Source organism: Arachis hypogaea, chromosome 19 (assembly GCF_003086295.3).
Source record: "Arachis hypogaea cultivar Tifrunner chromosome 19, arahy.Tifrunner.gnm2.J5K5, whole genome shotgun sequence".
NCBI classification, from domain to species: domain Eukaryota; kingdom Viridiplantae; phylum Streptophyta; class Magnoliopsida; order Fabales; family Fabaceae; genus Arachis; species Arachis hypogaea.
In genome coordinates, this window is record NC_092054.1 from 5,635,337 (window position 1) to 5,654,944 (window position 19,608).

The window sequence follows — 19,608 nt, forward strand, 5'->3', positions numbered from 1 at the left end:
TGGAGGGCTCGATAAAGCAGCAGGGGTATTACCAGAAACAGAGAGAAGACGCTGTAGAAGAGATGCAATATCAGATAGAGAGACAGTGGTAGGTTCAATAGTAGCAGCAACAGCAGAAGCAGGCGCAGGACGTGGTGGACGAGTAGGACAGGTAGTAAGCAAATGTCCCGAGAGCTTGCAATAACGGCAGAACAACTGTGAACAATGGTAGCTAATATGCCCTTTCTGGTGGCATGTGCGACATTCAACAGAGGGACAGCTGGAGAACGGGTGCCCAAAATGGTTACAGTTGCGACAGAAGACCCCCTTTCTGTCTGTGGCAGCAAAAACATCTGACTTTTCCATAAAAGTAGTCATAGAGAACAAGGAGAGGAGAGAAAAACTGCAATTTCGGAGCAGAAAATGAGGAAACGGATGGCAAAATCGGAAAGAGCTCACCAAAAAACCTTAGGGAGGGTCCCACTTGTCTGCCACGTCAGCGCCACGTCAGCAGCCACGTCAGCGCCACGTCAGGGCAACGGAGACACGTGGCAGCCCGTGAGAGGATGAAGAGGACGAGTTGGCGTCGAGGTGGCGGCCGGGTCAGCGCGCGGGCCGGGTCGGGTCAGGAGCGGGTGCGCGGGTCGCAGGGAAGGCTGGTGGCGTGACACGTGGCGGCTTCAGGATCGTGTGATCAACAGCAAGATCCAACGGCTACTGAAGCATCTCGGGGGAGGATCAATGGAGGTGGACAGCGATCTTCCAGCGGCGCGTGGAGGCGCGTGCGGCGGTCTCTGGAGGAGATCTTGGCGGCGTTGGAAAGCTGACGGAGAGAAGAACACGATGATACCGGAGGTGACGAACCAAAGCGTCGGAAACAGCTCGAAAATTGCGAGCAAAGTGGCACGGGTGGAAGCTGGAGGGAAGAGCAACCTGGTCGTGGCAGCGTCTTTCGGCGGCGCGTGGAGGCGCGTCCGGAGGCGGATGGCGACGGTTCTGGTTGCGTTGGAATCACGGCGACAAGACGAACAAGACGGTTATGGGGGTGACGAACCAAAGCGTCAAAGAGAGAACGAAAAAGGAGGCCAAAGAACACTGCCGACAAGGAAAAACAAAGGGGCTATGAACTAATATTCATCGGAAAAAAAAAAAGACCTAAGCTCTGATACCATGTTAGAAACAAGAGACTGAGAGAATAATATGAAAAGTGTATTATTGAGTTGTACCGAAAGTACAATATACAAGAGGTATTTATAGGTGCTAAATGAATCAGAGTAATAAAAGCATAGAATCCTATAATTAATATACAGATATACTACATAAATATAGACGATACTAATTGATCCTAATTAATGCTAATGATTCTCTAACAATGTCAACATTTGAAAGGCATGAAAAGAAGAGGTCAGTGAGAGAAAGAGGAGGAGGTTGAAGAGAGCAATGGCAGACGGCGGAGAGGGAGTCGTTGAGATGCCAATAGAGTGGTCTGCCGCCAATGTAACCGATGAGTCAGAATCCAACTGTCCACATCAACACTATGAAGTCATGAACGCTCTCCATGAAAAAAATAAATTAGTCAGGTAGAGTCATTCTTATATGGCATAAGAGTAATAATTTTTCTTAATTCTACAAAATAATTATATTCTCTTTTATTTTAATTTAATTTTTACCGTTAAAACTTTTATTTATGAATGATATTATAACTGTTGTCATGACATATATTGCAGTGCAAAATTTTTTATTATAATCTGACCAAAGTAAAAAAAAAAATTTAAGAAAGGAGAATAAAAAAACCTTAATATAATTATTTCATACAACGATAATTTATTTAATTATTCAGCACCAAATACAAACACATAAACAAACTCTACTACAAATATATAACTTATTGCCTCTTCTCTATACATACTATGATATTTACTTATTTAACATCAAATACACACACATAAACTAACTCTACTGCAAATACATAACTCATTGCTTTTTCTCCATACACACTAAGATACTATCATACTAAATTATTGGCACTTTAAGCAGCATTTATGGCTCCAATGCAACATTTCACCACCTCAGCTTTTCAGAAGGAAAGTACTGCACAAAAAAAAAAAAAGACACATAAGTGTTAATTTTAAGTTAAGAGAAAACAAATTTCTTTTTCTGAATGAATTATTAAAAAATAAAAGGTTTCTTGCATTGCTAGTATTTTAATTTTGTTGATTATTACCTTCTCAATGAGGGAGACATAGTATGGTTTAACCTTTTCAACATCAATTTCAACGTTGCTCTTGCTGTATAGGTCATATTTGCTACATATTACAAAAATTAATTAGTAATAACCACCATTATTCATAGATAAATAATTGAAATAAAATAAAATAAAATAAAATAAAATATATATAATAATGTTATAATATACTTGAAAATATGAACCCATTTCAGATTCTCAACATCCTCATCATTCATCAAGTGCTTATATGCTCCTTCCTTATGTAATGCTGCAAAACAAATCATAGTGTACCAAAATAGTAAGATTATGAATTATGAATTAACCATTTCAATAATTGGTAATTAGTTTCTAATTGGGCACTTGCCATAGAAGGAATGGTATCTAATAATGAACAAAGCAGCTGAGGGCAGAGTACTCTTGTTTTCCTTTGCCACCTATATATATAGAAAACACCAAAGTTGTAGACTTTTATTTGCAATTTATATATGAAATAATTAAATTATATGAATTAAGGGTTGATGTGGTGCTTACAAGATACATATAGTCATCATGTCCCCATGACATCATCACATTGTTAAGTCCACATTTCTCAGGGTAAATTCCATATTTAGTGTTGAATGCAGGATTGTTATAGTCTGGATTTTCTTTGAAATACTGAATTATAAAAAAATACAACATATAAATAAATATATGTTAGTTTGTAAAATTAATTTTCATAATGTTTTCTCTCCATCCTAACTGAAATTAAAAAAAAAATTGGATAGATTTTTACCTTGTAATGGACATTGGATTCATCAAATCTACAACCAACTGGGAATATGTCACCTGTACATGTACAATAAAATTGGTGAGTATAGATTAAATAAGAAATTTCAAACAAGAAGTTTATTATTATTATTATTATTATTATTATTATTATATGAAAGACAAGGCTTATTTTTTTTTTAGAGAAACTTATTCAATTTTTTTTAAATTTATTATTATTATTATTATTATTATTATTAGTAAAAATAAGACTTATCTTTTTAGAGGCGCTTATCTTAATCTTCTTTAATTTTTTAATGAAATTAATTTTATATTTAAAAGCAAATTCAATTTTTATTAAATCTTATATATGTCATGAGGAAAGATTACTGACCAACAACAGCCCATTGTGGAAGTTCCCCAAAACCAGGAAGCAGAAGCACCTTGCCAAGATCTATATCCAAACAAATTAATTAAACTAATTGTGGCATAATAATTAATTAACAATGCAATTATAACATTGTAAATTAATTTCCAAAATCAATTGTATCAAAGTGTACCATGGATGAGGCCAGTTAAGTGAAGCCAATCTTCATTAGGGTAATCCTTTCTTATAGCTTCAGCTGTTTGCAACAAATGTTGAATTTGAGGTATATCGAGATCAGGATCACTTTCATCCACCACTCCATCAAGAAGTTCACAACATTTCCATATATCCATCTCTGCCTTATTCATTTTTCCATACTCCTCTCTCATTTTCTTCACCTATATAAAAAATTTAAAGTGTTTATATTTGAAATTAAAATTAAACATGTGATGAAGGATTTCTTATAGATGCTTACGAAGTCATAGCATTGATAAGTATGATTTTTTCTGTAGAAGTTCTCCACTCCTTCTTGCCTCATACTTTCCACATCATAATCCCTGATAATAATAATAATAATAATAATAATAATAATAATAATAATAATAATAATAATAATAATTAAAAGACTCGAGTTTCAAATTAATATTTGTACCTTTTTATTCACTTTATAATTGTGGCAAAATGATACAAAAAAATGCTTGTCAGGCCTCAAGTAGACAACAATTTATGATATCTTTTTTTACCTTTCACAGTTTTTTCATTTTTTTCTTTGATTCACAACTTTATTTTTAAATTGTTTGGAATGTTTTTCATATCCGCAATCATTTTTTTATGTACATAGTTCTATATATCATATAAGAATTCCAAAAATTAGTGATTTGATGGGCCTGGGCTAAATATTAACAAAGAATGTCATAACTTGTAGGCCTAATGAAAGATTATAAAAAATGATTGTGCCTTATTGAAAAAATAGAATTGGCCCAAAAATACATATTGAGAAAAATAAAAAGGAAATGTTAAATTAGAGAGTCAATTTAACGTAATCCCAGAAAAAAGAGAGATTTTGCAAAAAAAAAAAAAAAAGCCTGACTCTCTCTCAATTTAACGTTTTTTTTTTGTGAGAGTCAATCTAAATTTAATTTAATTAAAAGAATTCGGACAAATCATTTTTGAGAACATAAATATTAAAATTATTGTTCCTAACTTCTTATAATATGTTAAAATTCCAAATATTTTATAAAAAATATTAAGTTTAGTATCTGATACTGTGATTAATATGATCCTTATATAATGGGTATAAATTATAATGGGTGAATGGGGCACAAAGAGAGAAAATATTAATAATTATTATTATGTGAAGAAGTGAACCTAAATCTGAGGCCAAATGAGTTGAAATGTGGCACCACAAATCCACCGTCGGCAAGTTCTTTCTTATTTGTGGGTGCCATCTTTTCTTCTACATCATTCCCTGTAATTTTCGAATAAACTAATAACTAAAAAATAAAAAATAACAAAAAAACAACTAAATAGTAAAAAAAGTTACGATAATACACTAAGACCAATGTAAAGTTACAAAAAATAGTAAAAAATTCTGTTTATTTTTAATTTAAAAAAAAAGAGAAATTTAAAATAAATAAATCACAGTTATCTATTTTTAGTTATTCCTTTAATACTTAAATACTCAACATTTAAATAGATGGAACAGTTATTACAATGATAAAAAATAAATTATAGGCTTCTCTTTATACGATACAATAAGGAGAGAAAATTAATTTTCAAAAAATATATTTAAATTATGATTAAAAACAAATAAATAAAGGTTTTAAAAAAATTACCAAAATAATCATCAGTTTGCTCAAGGAACATAGTCATGCTGACGAGTATTGAGTAACGAGTTTGAACAAAATATAAAAGAGTAGAAGAATAATAACAAAAGAAAAGATAGTGGAATATGATGATGATGAAACTGCAGATGTGTTGATGGCAAAGTTTCTTAAAATAACGTTGCTATTTATAAGGTGTGGAGAGTCCTCTCCTGAGATTCAGAACTTCTAAAGTCCTTAACTGACAAAATTTTAATACAGCAATCAATTTTTCTTTTATCCAATCCCTTTTGATTTTACACCATCTAATTGATACAACAGAAACTACCTTAGCTTACTTTTCTCCACAAAAAGTTCAACAACCCCACACTATATGTTATTTAAATAAAAAGATAATGAAAAAAAAAAAAGTACATACTCAGTTGAAAGAGAAGACAACACTATCTCATGGAAAAAATGTGATTAATTCGTTGGAGATCTTTGTATTGTTACTTAGAGTGAAAACTCTAACTCATCACAATAGTTTTATTGTTTTTTATCTAACACTATGATTATATTAGAAAAATGAATTATTATTAGTAAGAATAGTTAGATATTTGATTTGAGTACAATATATACATATTCATGTATGGATTAACTCACATGAGATTTGTTTTTTATGATATTTTATTAAAAAAATTAAAATATTTAACTATAATTATCCCATTAAAAATGATAGCTAATATTGAAATTTAAGGAGAACAATTATATAAGTTGACAAAAATATCTTTATTATAAACCATTTAAAATTAGTAGTATAATTGCTAAGGTTTTAACAAAGATCATTTTTAAATGTATTAAATCTATTTAAACAAACTAAATTTTTTTATGTTACATTAACTAAATTGTGATAATTGAATAAAAAATACTAATTTTTATTATTTTTAATTTTTATATATGAACTATTTGTTTTGGACATTTATTTTTAAATGAAAAAAACATTTTTTTACTTTCTTCTATAAAAGTTTTTAACCATTAAAATATTCACCAATTCACTTATATACTCAGTAGCAATTCTTATAAAATATATTCAAAAGTAAAAATTTTATAAAAATAGTATAGGATAATGTAATTTATGAAAAAACAAGGAAGAGGATTTCGGATGTGGGGTCCAATTTGTCTGACTTGCTATCACAAGTGAGTCAGCTATGAGTTGGATGTCATGATATCTCTGCAACAAATGGTCCCCCATTTACATAGTATCAGAATATCAGGTCAAATAGGTAACATATGTTGTTTTTGTTAGGCGCGCTCTATCTCAATCCTTTAGTCTTATGTTGTTTTCTCTCGCCGCTTGTTCCTTTCATAAACTGCGCGTCTCACTTTTCAAAGCCACCGCTGATTACTGGATGCATATAATCTCAACCGTTACTCCTATATACTCAGTATTCACTCACCGTTCAAACTGCACATATGTCACTCTTTAAAGACATCGCTGTTCGCTAAATATGTATCTTCTCACCAACTACACATGTCACTCTCCAAAATCACCACTGGTCCACTCCATGCATATAATCTCAACCCTTAATCTTCTGGGTCAAGATTCACTCACTCACCACTCGCTCATTATTAGTTCTCCTCACCAACTACACATGTCACTCTTTAAAGCTAACACTGATCTACTCCATGCATATAATCTCAACCCTTAATCTTTAGTGTCAACTTTCATCGGACACTCTCAAACTGTATATGTGTCGCTTCTTAAAGATACCATCAGTCACTTAATATATATAAACTCTACACGTAATAATCCAGGTTTTTTAGTATAAAAAGATTTCATAAATACTTAGATAGTCATAGTAATATTACTAAAATGGTCATAGGATTTCAGTTTTCAACCTTACCTTTCATTCTTCGTGAGTACTTGACTTTTGACAATTAAAATAAAGACTACAATAAGGATAAGTACTCCTCCAGCTTATAACAAATTGTGTGCATATATACTGGATTGCATGCTATGAATGCACAATTATTTAATAATAAATGCCAAAAGTATTCTATTAAATTAAATAAGTTTTAGTCCTTTAAATTATATTCCTTTTAATTTTAGTCCTTTTAATAAGCTATATAATTTTTAGTTTTATGTTCTTAAAGAAATTTTAATTTTTGTGAGTTATCTATGTATGATAATGTAGCTATTTAACAATAATACACATTAATGATCAATAAAACCAAATATTTAAGTTTTGGGACAAATTAAATAAAAAATACAAGAATAACAAAATATTAAAATTTAAAAATGTATAATTAATAAAAATCTATATACACTCTTTAGAAATTCAGAGGAAAAAGAGAAATATTTAAAAAATAAATTAAATTGTGTTTAGTGATTATTATATTTATTTATTTTTATTTGAAATTTTAAAATTACAAATTAAGTAAATATAACACAAAACTATATTACTCACAAAATTATAATAAAATAAAAATTTTAATTAGAATTACTTTCTACGTTTTCAAATGGATCAATTGACCAATAAAAAAAATGGATCAATTGAAAATACGGAAAATAACTTTTAATTAGTTGTTGATAAATTTTAAATTTATCATTACAATAAGAATTAGTAAAATATTATTTATTGCTAATTAAATAATATATAGCATAGTTGGAGAATGTTCCCAAAATATTATTTATCTTAAATATATATATATATATATATTATAAAAATATTTGTAATTAATTTTTATTATATTTTATTTATTATAATTAAAAATAAACAATTGTAATGTTTTTAAACAACAAATATTTTAAATATACATTAGTAGGGTGGATTTAGCAGTTAATTATGTCTCAATTTGAAGTAACCTTCGTAATTGTTTAGAACAATAATTTTTATGTTATGTTTACGTCAACAAAAATTTTAATTTTCATAAAAAAAAATATTTTTGCATTATAATTATTCACGATTTAATAGAGTAAGTTGTTATCAACAGTATTCAAGTATTCATGGTATATGGATCTATGTTTATGCTTTCGGTCACACATTACTGCGTCAATGAATCTAATCTAATAATACTAAAAAGTATTTAGCTTTTGAATTCTGACATATAGATACGGATATACATACAGTAACAAGTGGACATACTCTTATGTAGAGACTCAAATTAAATATATCAAGTGAATATTCATATATGAAAAAATTGCATAAACTTTTGGTACAAATTATATTTTTTCTATAATTTGCCTCCAGCAAATTATTAATACAATTATGATTGAAAAAATTATTAACAATATCATTCATTTGTAATACATCCATTAACATAGTGATAAGAAAAATAAACACCAACATTTTTATCGGTCTTTTAATTTTTATATAATAAAAAAATATATTTAATTATATAATATTACAAAAAAATTTATTAAGTACTGATAGATTTACTCGTAAAAATACTAAAAAAATCAGAAAAAAAATTATTACTATTAGATTTAGTAGCGAATGGATTCAAATTGTAAAATTCTCTCCGATAACATGTGAATTTGAAAAATTGATTGGCAAAATTATGGAGGTAGTTGTCTTTGTAAAATTTTTAACGATAATTTTGGCATTATAAATTCGAGTTTTGCATCATATTATTGTCAGATTTATTCCTCGACAAATTTAACAATAATAAATTATTTCATATTAATTAAATTAAAATATTCTAGCAAATTTATTTCGCAATAAATCTGATGGTAAATTTAAATTTGATTTTTATTTTTTTTATTTTTTTGAACATGTTAGAATTTGATATACCATCGTCAATCTGTCGAGAGTTAATAATCAAATCTTAATTAGTGAAGATCAAGTAGTATTTTTAATAAAAATAGTCAACTGTAATATGAAATAATAAGTGCAGAAGAAAAAGTCAAAGACATAAACTACCAATATTGCAAAATAAAACAAAAAAAAAATCCTAATCAATACGTGTCCTAGTAATTATCATCGTCGTCATCTTCTTGGTTCTATTGAGGCGGTGGTCTAAATAGTAGCGTCGATGACGGTCTTGGTGCCTATGCAGTGGACGAGGAGCCCCTTTAGAAGCGGCACTGCCACTAACGTGCATCTGGTTATAGTACACTGTTATTTGGTGTCACATCCGATGGATCTACCGTAAGACCTCGAATTTTTAGAAGTTTTATCATGTACTATTTTTGATTTATTTTATTCATTCAAGACTTTATTTTCAAATTATTTTATTAAAGATAATTAAATATAATTTTTGATAATTTGAATTTAAATTAATTAGGACTCAAAGATTTTTATAATAATTGAGTAATTTCCATGTTTAATAAGACCCTTGAGGTTTAAGATTTTCAATGTTCAGACTAATTTGAAAGAAGGAGACTTTGATTAAGATTTAAAAATGTATCAATGACCTAAAGTGTGATTTGAGTTTTAAGGTGAACCTAAGCATTATTTGAATCAATTTGAGAAAATTCATAAGAGAATGATATGTTTAGCTGTTTGACAACAGATTATGATATCTGAATTGAGTTTCTGAAAGATATATGAATTTGATTGTGAATTTTAGAATAAATGAATAAAGAATGTGATTCTTAGTACTATGTGGACTAACTATATTAGTATTATTATTGAAAGTAAATGGTCAAAGCATGACTTTCAAAAAAAAAAAAGTGTCAATATGTGATTATAGAAAGTAAGTGATTTGAATTGTGATGAGATTGTTTAGTTAGCAAAGATGTGGGTTTCGTCCCGCTTGCATGTGATTTAATATGATTATTCTAATTGAGAATTGAGTGATGATATTAATTACTTGTCTGATAAGGATAGTAAATTTGTCTCGCTTACTCAGTACTCTGTTATTATGTAGAGATGGTAATTTTGTCCCGTTTATAATGAGGATGGTGATTTTTGTCCCGCTTATAGTTTGATGATGATGATTGATCTTTTGACAAATGTGATTACGAGGAATTATGATTACGATTTTGGTGATGACTATGATTATGTATGATTATGATTATGATTGTGATATAACAACTGAGTTAGCAAGGATGTAAGTTTTGTCTCGCTTGTGTCATTGATGAAATATTCGCGCTTGGCAATTATGGTGGTTTTGTTCCACTTGTTCGGTGCTGCAATTGACATGTGGAATGGTAGTTTTGTCCCGCCCACATTCTCTCTTATCGTAAGGGTGGCAAGCCACTCTCTCAGATAGTAGCGCTGTCTCTAGTGAGAAGGTGGAAGGACACTCTCGCGCAATTTTATGTTATATTATATAGACTTCTTGGAAGTTCTAATATTTTCTCCTAAGGATGCACGATAGAGAGGGTATGTCCAGGTTAGCTACTAGATGTGTTGGGTTCTGACAATATAACCAGGGACGGCTTTATATATATTGTAGTGGGGGCAAGCACCCCACTACAATTTGAAATTTTTTTGAGTAGTATATGATAATAATATTTACGGAAAAGCTCTGCATACAAGCCCTAATGGCTTGTATGCTTTACAAGTTCATTAAACAATAAAATCAAAATATGCGCTGCTTCAGGTACGTTGATTACACGCGCTATATAACATCACGCGTATATCTAACTACCAGATTTAAAATATTTCTTTCCTTTTTCGTTTTTGTTATTTTGAGATTTCGTTGTTCTTCTTCTCGCGCGTCTTCCCTCCTTCTTCTCCATCGTTCTTTTCCTCTCCTTTTCTCACTAGCATCTTCTTCGTTTAGGTTACCTTTTTCTCTCTCTGCAACTCGAGCTTCGTTTTCTATTTTTGATTTGTTGTTTTCTGAAATCAAAGTTTGATCTCGTTTTGAAGATAATGGATCATTCAACCTCAGATTCTCAGCTGAATGCAGGCGAAGTGGATTATGAGTCAGAATCTAACGAAGTTCCTGAGGTTTGATTTACATAGGATTAGTATGAATTTTCTTTCAGTAATTTGTATAGCATTGTGTAGTTGAAAAATTGCTGAACATTCACTGTGAAAGTAACACGTTTACCTGAATCTGTCGATTCAATGTATTAGTTGTGATTAATTACCTGGAATTTGTAGCAGACGCTCGGGTGTAGATCAATTCTTGTTTGGGTGTATTTTAGCTAGAAGTGTGGGTGTATCTACACTTTACTGGTTTTTTGTTATTTTAATTGACTTGTTGTTGTTCAGGTGTATTATATCAGACATGATTGGGTGTGTTTTTAGTTTTTGAGATGGTGTATTCTGCAGCCTGTGTATTTACAGTTTATGGCTTTAAAAGTCATTCTGTAGTTGAGTTGTTGCGGTTCGGGTGTATTTGAATCATATCTATGGGTGTATTCACAGTTCTGACACGGTGTATTTTGCAGCCTCTCTCGGTTGTTGATGACGAGCTTGTTCCAAAGGTCGAAATGACCTTTACCACCCTTGAAGATGCTGGAAAATTTTACAGGAACTACGCCAAGGCTGCAGGTTTCTCTACAAGAGTTCGGTGCACAAATAGGAAGGGAAACGAGATTAAGAACCAACTGATTACATGTAGCAGAGAGGGAAAATGGAAATCTAAAATATCTCCGACCGAGAAGACCAATCCGACAGCCGGTCTAAACTGTCCTGCAAGAATTTATATACACACATTGAAGGATGTCGGTGCTTGGATCATTTCAAAGGTTGTGCTGGATCATTCACACCCCTGCTGTCCAAGCAAAGCAGAGATGCTCAAACGGCACAAGGAACTAAGCATGTCCATTCGTCGTACGATAGAGAACAACGAGGAGGCCGGTATCAGACCAAGCAAAACCTACCAATCATTTGTTGCTGCTGCCGGGGGTCACCGCGAGTTAAATTTTATCGAAAAGGACGTGAGGAATTACATTACCAGGGAAGTGCGGAATGTTTCCGAACAAGAAGATGCAAAGGAATTCGGAAAATATTTGTTAAGAATGAAAGAGAAGAATCCGAATTTCTTTTTTGAGCTCCAACTCGAAGAGGATCAATCGATTAAGCTGGCTTTTTGGGCCGATGCAAGAAGCAGAGCTGCCTTTGAGTATTTCGGAGACGTCATTTCATTCGACACCACCTACAATACAAACAGGTAACAAACTGCCCCTGTTTATGATGCTAAATTAATTTATTTTTACTAATCCGCATCAGAGGTGTATATTGGCTGTTTCATTGGGTATATGCTAACTAATGATTTTGCATTCTGGACCATGGTAATTTGTTTCAGGTATAATTTGGTCTGTGGTTCTTTTGTCGGGGTGAATCACCACGGTCAGTCAACACTTCTCGGATGCTCTTTGATGAAGAACGAAGAAATTGAATCATTCAAATGGTTATTTCAAAGCTGGCTTCATTGCATGGGAGGAAACGCACCGAAAGGGTTTCTCACCGATCAGTGCGCATCCATGAAAAGGGCTTTAGAGGCCTGTATGCCAACAACAGTTCACCGCTGGTGTATTTGGCACATCATGAAGAAGATTCCAAGCAAATTAAACGGGTACAAGGGACATGCCGATATCGAACAAGAAATGAGCCAAGTTGTTTGGAACTCTTATAGCAAAGACTCATTCGATAGGAATTGGAACGATTTTCTGCTGAATTTTGGTCTTGCGGACAACAAGTGGCTTTCAGGTAATGTCTTTTTAAAATCTGCAGCAGAGGTGTAAATTGTATGTCCCCTCGGGTGTATTTACAGCCTGTGTTTGGGTGTATTATGCAGATTTGTACGAAGACCGTCACATATGGGTTCCTATCTATCTGGATCACCACTTCTGGGCAGGGATGAGAAGCACACAAAGGAGCGAGAGCATGCATTCATTTTTTAACAAGTATATCACCCGGAACAGCTCGCTTATTCAGTTCGTCAAACAATACGATAATTGTCTCGGAAGCAGGGAGCAAGCAGAGAGAGAATCAGATGCTGCAGATTTTCATACGCTCATACCGTGTGCAAGCAAATCCTGCATTGAAGCTCAGTTTCAAGATGCGTACACTCACGAAAAGTTTAGGGAAGTCCAAGCGCAATTCAGAGGAAAGGCGAATTGCATCACCAGATTAAAGAATTCCGCTCTAGGCTATTCAGTATACGACGTCGGAGAACAAGTTTCCAGCTCAATATTCAACAAGTTCGTGGTTACTTACGACTCAGTGGCAGCCGAGGTAAAATGCCAATGCTTATTATTCGAGTCGAGAGGGATACTGTGCCATCACGCACTAAGCGTGTTAAGCTTCGAACAAGTAAGCCAAGTGTCACCGAGATACATACTGGAACGATGGAGCAAGAAGGTAAAGAGGCAACACACACACATCAAGAGCAGCCACGACGAGCCACTAATGGAGCCAAGAAGCAAGAGGTTCGACCAATTGGTTTTTCGTTCGCAAAATATCTGCGAATTTGCCTCCGAATCGGAGGAGCTGACTGCAATTCTGCACCGTGCGTACGATAACGTCATGGCCGAGATGGAATCATTAAAAGCCAAAAGGAAGGGGACATCTTCTTTATCCCACGAAGACGCCAACTTGGAATCCGTTAACGAGGTTCAAAGCCCGCCAAGGATTCGAACAAGAGGACGTCCAAAAAACAGGCTAGGTTCAAAGCTGGAGAAACAGATCGCAAATGCCACAAAGAAGAAGAAAACGAAAGTTTTAAGCGAGGTAAAAGTACTGTTCTTTAAATTTGTGGCGATTGAGTTTATTTTTCTCGTTAATAGTTTAGGTAATATGTGTGTGTTATATTTCAGATAAATCTGTTTGATGCTGCATCAGCGGCGCATTCAAATTGCAGCCAATATCAAGGACACGTTATGAGTTATCAGTTCAGGGTACCAGCAGCAGGGGATAACTCGTTGGGTGTATAGTTTTACAGAATATGGGTGTAAAAGCACTGTTATTTTGGGTGTATTTTCGTTAATTCACAATTTACATATAGACACATATATAGATACATATAGAACAAAAGCTGTAAAAATTCTCAGGTTATGGGTTTATATTTGATTTGATGTTTTTCTTCATATTTTAGTACATGTAATTCATACATTTTGAATACAGCACAGACAGTTTGGGTGTATATTTTATGCAATCTTGGGTGTATTGTTAGACTTGCGTTGGGTGTAACAGTTTATAATTTGCGTTTATATATGCCTTGATTTTTTCCTTCATATTTTACCACCTGTAATACAGCTTTTGAATACATCACAGACAGTTTACCAGCACAGATAGTTTAACTATGGGAAAAAATATACATGGAATAGAAGTTGTTGATAAATGGCAAATATTTACATCATTTGTTCAATTTACAAACTACCAAGCAGTTGGATTACCCAGTTTCTATATCAGCAGAATTAATCTGACAAAACGGACTTAATAATACAGAGGATGGCTTCGACAGCCTTATAGCACTACTCTCTCTAATTGTCCGATCTCTCTGTGTATTCATCTCACTGAATAGTATCCGGGAAGCGTACTCCACTCTATAGTGGTCCACCTCCTCCTACAATTAAAACGTATATTCTGTTTAAACAGCAATATTAATTCAGTAAAGTAATACAGAGTTATATGGTTCTAAAGACAGTTACCTGTGGCCAATTATTCCATTGATACTTCCCCTTTTTGATGTTTTCCGGCTCAATTAACTCCATCCACTTCATAACGTACACAGCGCAGTCATAGCTGAAAACGAAGAAAATAAATTACAGTTCTCATTTACAAAAGTTTAATGTTCAGAGTCACAAATTTATACCTTATTTTTTGGCCTGATATTTTAACATATGGTGATTTAATTTCCTTCTCCCTCTCCCCTTTCTGCAGAGGTTCCCCGCCGGCATATGTTATCAATCTTGAAAATACGTATCCCTTAAATACGAAAACAAATCAGTAATACACCCGAATGAATGGACAAGATACATCCAACTGAATGGACACTATACACCCATCAGAACTAAAGAAATAGACCTATCTATTAAAGTAAAGAAGACAGAGGCAACTTACAGTGAATTTATTAATGGCCTTTCTCTCATCGGTGTGAGCTTTTTTGTGTAGCGGGTCAAGTATTTGACATTTCCGCTTTCTTGTATTTATCAGCCATAACCACCAATGCCCCGAGTAGCAGACAGGGGCAAAAATCTGAAGGATTGCCACACGTGAACAGTGTGTTATTTTATTTTGCAAATAAGTAAATAAGCGTACTAACAAATTTAGCAAACGAAAACTTACATATGGGTGCGAAGTCAATTTTTTTCTATCTATGAAGGGAATGAAACTCGGGTAGGCTTCCACCCTGAATTCCTTTTTCATTTTCGGTGATACGAATTCCCCGTTTGGGTGATCCGAAAGTGCCATGCACTGCAAGAATTGTGAAACAAGAAATGAAATACTAAACTTACACCCAATGGAACGTAAAAAATACACCCAAATCAATACAGAAAATACACCCAAAGTTCGGAGAAGTAACACTTACCACAATATCGGGGGGGAGACAGTATATTTGTTCTTTAAACCTCTTTTCATTTTTGTTGTTGAGGATGAGGCAGATGGCAGATACAATCTAGAAATATATGCCAAAATCAATTTTACATTAATAAGCATTGTAATTGACTTTGGTGTAAAAAGATTAATGTTATTCTAATATTACCTGAGATTCTATATCACTTTTTGCCTGGAGGGAGGCAAGGTGCATTCTCATCAAAATGTATTCTCCTTGGCCAATCAGAGTGCACATTTCCTCATACTCGTTAGTATTTCCATCTGCATCTTCCTTCAGTCTCGTCCCCCAGATGTAGCACTTTTGTTTCATATCATCTGGAATTTGATTCATTCCCCCAGGAGTTTCAAACTTTGCAGAACTTTCTCCCCCAGTCTCCCTCTGAATTTGTGGACTTGTGTTTTTTCCCTTCGCCGCGCTGCTTGCTATTCTTTGGACCAAACTGTCCAATTGTTCTATCAAATTCGCAGCTTCTGGAGATTTTTCCCTTTCTGTCTCCTGCGTTGACGCCCCCTCCTGGCTTGAATCAGTCAATCCAAGGCTGAATGATGGCACCCCTGGATCTGTTTTAGGAACATAGGATGCTGTCCGTGCCATCATCAACAGGGCAGCAGCGTCTTCTGCGTCTGGATGACTGCGTCATCATGTATAAGAATAAGAATAAGAATAAGAATATACAGATGATAAGCAAAGATTGATTTTAGTCTGATGAACTTACATTTTAGTTGGAGCTGGGGGAACCGTGGGTGTGGTCTCTTGAAGTTGTTTGGGGGTTTCAGGAGTGCTGCACAGTTACAAAAAATTAATCACGGCGTAAAAGAAACTAATCAGGAACAATATACACCCAAACTGTTAGCTAATATACACCCAAACTCTAAACAAATATACACTCAATACTATTTCTTACGTTTCTGTAGTCCCTTCAATCTGTAGCATAGGGGTTGGTTCAAAATCTGTCTCAGTAGTTGTTTGGGATGCCGGCACAAAAACCTGAATCGGGACTCTAAACAAGAAGAAAAATGAAAGGTTAACAACGCCTTTGAAAATAATAAGGTTATAAGGTTGAAATATTATTGGAAAACCCACATTGCAAGCGCTTCCGACGGTGTCTATTCCCTCACAACCATCATATTCGAATCAGACGGACTCAACCTAAAATACACCCAAAGAAATTCAAGAAATACACCCGAACAATTCAAAAAGAAGACAGGCTTTGTTTTTTTGAGAACTTACATACTTGCAGTTTTTGCTTTTTTTTCCTGCCTTTTTTTTCTTGAATAAAATAATAAAGGGATTTTTTTTCTAAAAAAAATATATACAGAATTAGAAGTAGAAGGGTATAGAAGAACAAAAGTAACGGTTATTTGAAAGAGAAATTACATGCTCTGTGACGGCTGGTTTACACTACTCTGTTCTGTGTGTCCTTGAGAGGAAGGAGCATCACTTCCCAAGTTCACAGCCGGTATTCTAAAACAGATTTGATGTTATTCAGACAAAATAAGATACAGGTATAAAATATACCCAAATGAATGCACAAGATACAACCAACCGAATGGACAATATACACTCAACACAACAAACTTAATATCCCAACTTATTAAACAACATACACCCAACTTGATCCACAAAATACACCCAAATGGTTCCACAAAATACACCCAAATCATGATAACAAGATTTTATTAAATAATAAAGCTTCTTACGTTTCAGACGACACATAGCGACCTTCTGTCGATCGCAGGTCAGGTTGGTTCTCCCTGCGAAACAAGAAACAATTATTAGCATACAAAACACAACAAAATATGAAATAGACAGCCCAGCAAGACATACCCCTCTGCAGCAGATTTATCAACGTTTTGCCCTAGCCATTCATCCAGTTCGTCACTTGATATTTCATATGTCTCACTACATTCATAAAAGAAGATGTTAACAAAAATAATTACGATGATAGACGGTAATATAGCTTACGAGGTACTGTACCCGTCAAAGTATTGGTCTTCTTTAGGAGGTGAATCCTCCACGACAACTTTTTTCTTTTTTGGTTGTGTTCTGGGTGGAAAAAAAAGAGTACCAATCAGAAATAAAAAATTAATTTTATCACAGAATTTTATGCAAAGAAGTGCTTACTTTTTTGGTGTTGTTTTTGTTTTTTTCTTTTTCTTCTCCTTCTCTGCAGGTGATGATTCTTCGCTCCTATAAGTTAATAATAGACACTTCAGTTAATACACGAAATCTTTATAATGAAGCCAAAAGAAAGGAGTAATAATTTCAGGACATTACTCATCACTTGGTTCAGATTCAGATTCTGAATCAGAATCTGACTCCTCTTGCCTCTGCTTTCTTTTTCTGGAGTCCATTCTGGAAGGCAAACAATGATTATTTAGAACATACTAAAAATACACCCAACGTGATCAACAAAATACACCCAACTCGAAAAAGAAATTACACCCAAGTATGGTACTTACTTTTTCCCCTTTTTGCTGGGGTGTTTTCTTGCTGAATCCTCTGAGTCTTGTTGAGTCTCAGACTCAGAGGTAGAAGTGTCACTGTCAGTAGCTGTTTCTGTCTCCGAAGACGATGTTGGACTCGCCTTCCTTTTTTGTTTTTTTTATTTCTTGTTTTTTTTTCTTTTTTTTTTCATTTTTTCTCTTGCTCTTGTCTCCGCCATCTTCACAATCCCCTGAAACATGAGATATTTTAGCTAGCAGCATTCAGGTAAATAAAATACAACCAACATATTATGTTTACTTACCAAAATTTCCTCTCTTTCTGCAGTCATTCTTTCCACCAACTGCTCCTTAGTCTAGTTCGCAATCCAAGGCTTTGGTGGTCTTTCAGCCCTCTTCTTGCCTTTGTTTTCTGAAAGATGAAAGTATATTATCATCAGGGCAAAGAGGCAGCCATCAATTGCCTTCTTCTTTTTCTCCTGGTAGTCTGTGATGCCCTTGATTATGAAGGTCAAAACATGTCCCCTCCAGTTTCTCTCCGATATGCCGTCCATCTTAAAAATTGGGGCCAGGTGCACGGGTGATATTTTGTTTATCGTCGTTGGCAAAAGGAACGCCATCTGTATGTAGAGGATGAATATCCTCTTGAACATCAGGCGTTCCTCTTCGCTGCCAACGCCGATTTCCATCATTTCATCGGTAAGACTTTTGAGGGTCTTACCCTGGAATCTTCTATAAATTATTTTGTCATCGTCAGAAAGTTGCTTATACTCAACTTTCTCAGGAAACAGATTTCCTACAAAAAGGAAAACAACAAAGTATCAATATCGGTTCAAACACACCCAAGCATCAACCTTAAATACACCCAAGCATGAACTTAATATACACCTATAATTTTGAGCTAGTTACCTGTTGCATTGATGCCAAGCGCATCACCTATTGTCTTTGGTGTTATTTGGAAAGAACCATATCCTGTCTTCAGTTTGTTCTCCCCAAGTTTGAAGTTGTTTGCCAGTTCCCTTAAGAGTTGGTGATCCACCCTTAGAGGTGGGACGTGCATCAACCCACCAAATCCGAGATCCCTGACAATTGCCTTCTTCTCCTCAGTCATGTTTCTGAACTTATCACTCAGGAGATGTGTGGCACACTTAAGGTCCTTTGTTTGGTTTCTTGCTGCCATTTTGTCTGAAACGAAAAATACACCCAAAGACATCAGTAATATACACCCATATATATGAGTCAGATACACCCATTAATAACAGTAAGATACACCCATAGATATGATTCAGATACACTCATTGATAACAGTGAGATACACCCATAGATATGATTCAGATAAATCCATATATATCAGTTAGGTATCACTCAAACATGCTTCAATATCAAATTAATTGAGATATCAATAAGATACACGCATATATGAGTCAGATACACCCATTGATAACAGTAAGATACACATATATGTAAGAATCAGATACACCCATTGATAACAGTGAGATACACCCATTGATATTATTCAGATACATTCATATATATCAGTCAGATATCAGTCAAACATGCTTCAATATCAAGCCACATTAC

At 33.8% G+C, this 19,608-nt stretch overlaps 2 protein-coding genes and 2 long non-coding RNA genes across 5 annotated transcripts; all 4 read right to left on the reverse strand.

Annotated features, from left to right (window-relative positions):
* Positions 1 to 1,764: 1,764 nt before the first annotated feature.
* On the reverse strand, positions 1,765 to 5,597 carry LOC112779482 (probable inositol oxygenase). 2 transcript variants are annotated; one of them, XM_029296016.2, is made up of 11 exons: positions 5,559 to 5,597; positions 4,686 to 4,785; positions 3,793 to 3,874; positions 3,511 to 3,715; positions 3,345 to 3,404; positions 2,979 to 3,031; positions 2,738 to 2,860; positions 2,571 to 2,640; positions 2,396 to 2,474; positions 2,204 to 2,285; positions 1,765 to 2,070 (listed from the first exon to the last, which is right to left on the reverse strand). In XM_029296016.2, exons 2-11 carry the CDS (start codon positions 4,763 to 4,765, stop codon positions 2,041 to 2,043), a joined length of 864 nt encoding a protein of 287 aa, XP_029151849.1. In that variant the 5' UTR covers positions 4,766 to 4,785; positions 5,559 to 5,597; the 3' UTR covers positions 1,765 to 2,040. The 2 variants fall into 2 exon arrangements, with proteins under 2 accessions (XP_029151849.1, XP_025679560.1); XM_025823775.3 differs by lacking the exon at positions 5,559 to 5,597 and adding an exon at positions 5,153 to 5,400.
* Positions 5,598 to 14,691: 9,094 nt separating this feature from the next.
* Positions 14,692 to 15,222, reverse strand: LOC140182060 (uncharacterized). Its single transcript, XR_011877914.1, has 3 exons — positions 15,088 to 15,222; positions 14,840 to 14,952; positions 14,692 to 14,769 (listed from the first exon to the last, which is right to left on the reverse strand). It is a non-coding gene; the product is annotated as an uncharacterized lncRNA (long non-coding RNA).
* A 1,679-nt stretch (positions 15,223 to 16,901) lies between these two features.
* LOC112779773 (uncharacterized) lies at positions 16,902 to 17,678 on the reverse strand. The gene is made up of 4 exons (XR_003190850.3): positions 17,561 to 17,678; positions 17,411 to 17,485; positions 17,284 to 17,337; positions 16,902 to 17,047 (listed from the first exon to the last, which is right to left on the reverse strand). It is a non-coding gene; the product is annotated as an uncharacterized lncRNA (long non-coding RNA).
* A 705-nt stretch (positions 17,679 to 18,383) lies between these two features.
* On the reverse strand, positions 18,384 to 19,175 carry LOC140182089 (uncharacterized). The gene is made up of 3 exons (XM_072228193.1): positions 18,937 to 19,175; positions 18,546 to 18,823; positions 18,384 to 18,422 (listed from the first exon to the last, which is right to left on the reverse strand). Exons 1-3 carry the CDS (start codon positions 19,136 to 19,138, stop codon positions 18,384 to 18,386), a joined length of 519 nt encoding a protein of 172 aa, XP_072084294.1. The 5' UTR covers positions 19,139 to 19,175.
* Between the last annotated feature and the right edge of the window lie 433 nt (positions 19,176 to 19,608).

Coding starts and splice junctions, on each gene's coding strand:
- LOC112779482 (XM_025823775.3), bottom strand. CDS start 5,189: ATGACTATGTTCCTTGAGCAAACTGATGATTATTTTG. Junction 2,861..2,978: donor AATCCAATGTCCATTACAAG/GTAAAAATCTAT, acceptor TTTATAATTCAG/TATTTCAAAGAAAATCCAGA. Junction 2,286..2,395: donor AAATGGGTTCATATTTTCAA/GTATATTATAAC, acceptor TGTAATATGTAG/CAAATATGACCTATACAGCA.
- LOC140182089 (XM_072228193.1), bottom strand. CDS start 19,138: ATGACTGAGGAGAAGAAGGCAATTGTCAGGGATCTCGGATTTGGTGGG. Junction 18,824..18,936: donor GCTTGGCATCAATGCAACAG/GTAACTAGCTCA, acceptor TCCTTTTTGTAG/GAAATCTGTTTCCTGAGAAA. Junction 18,423..18,545: donor AGAGAAACTGGAGGGGACAT/GTTTTGACCTTC, acceptor AAAGGCAAGAAG/AGGGCTGAAAGACCACCAAA.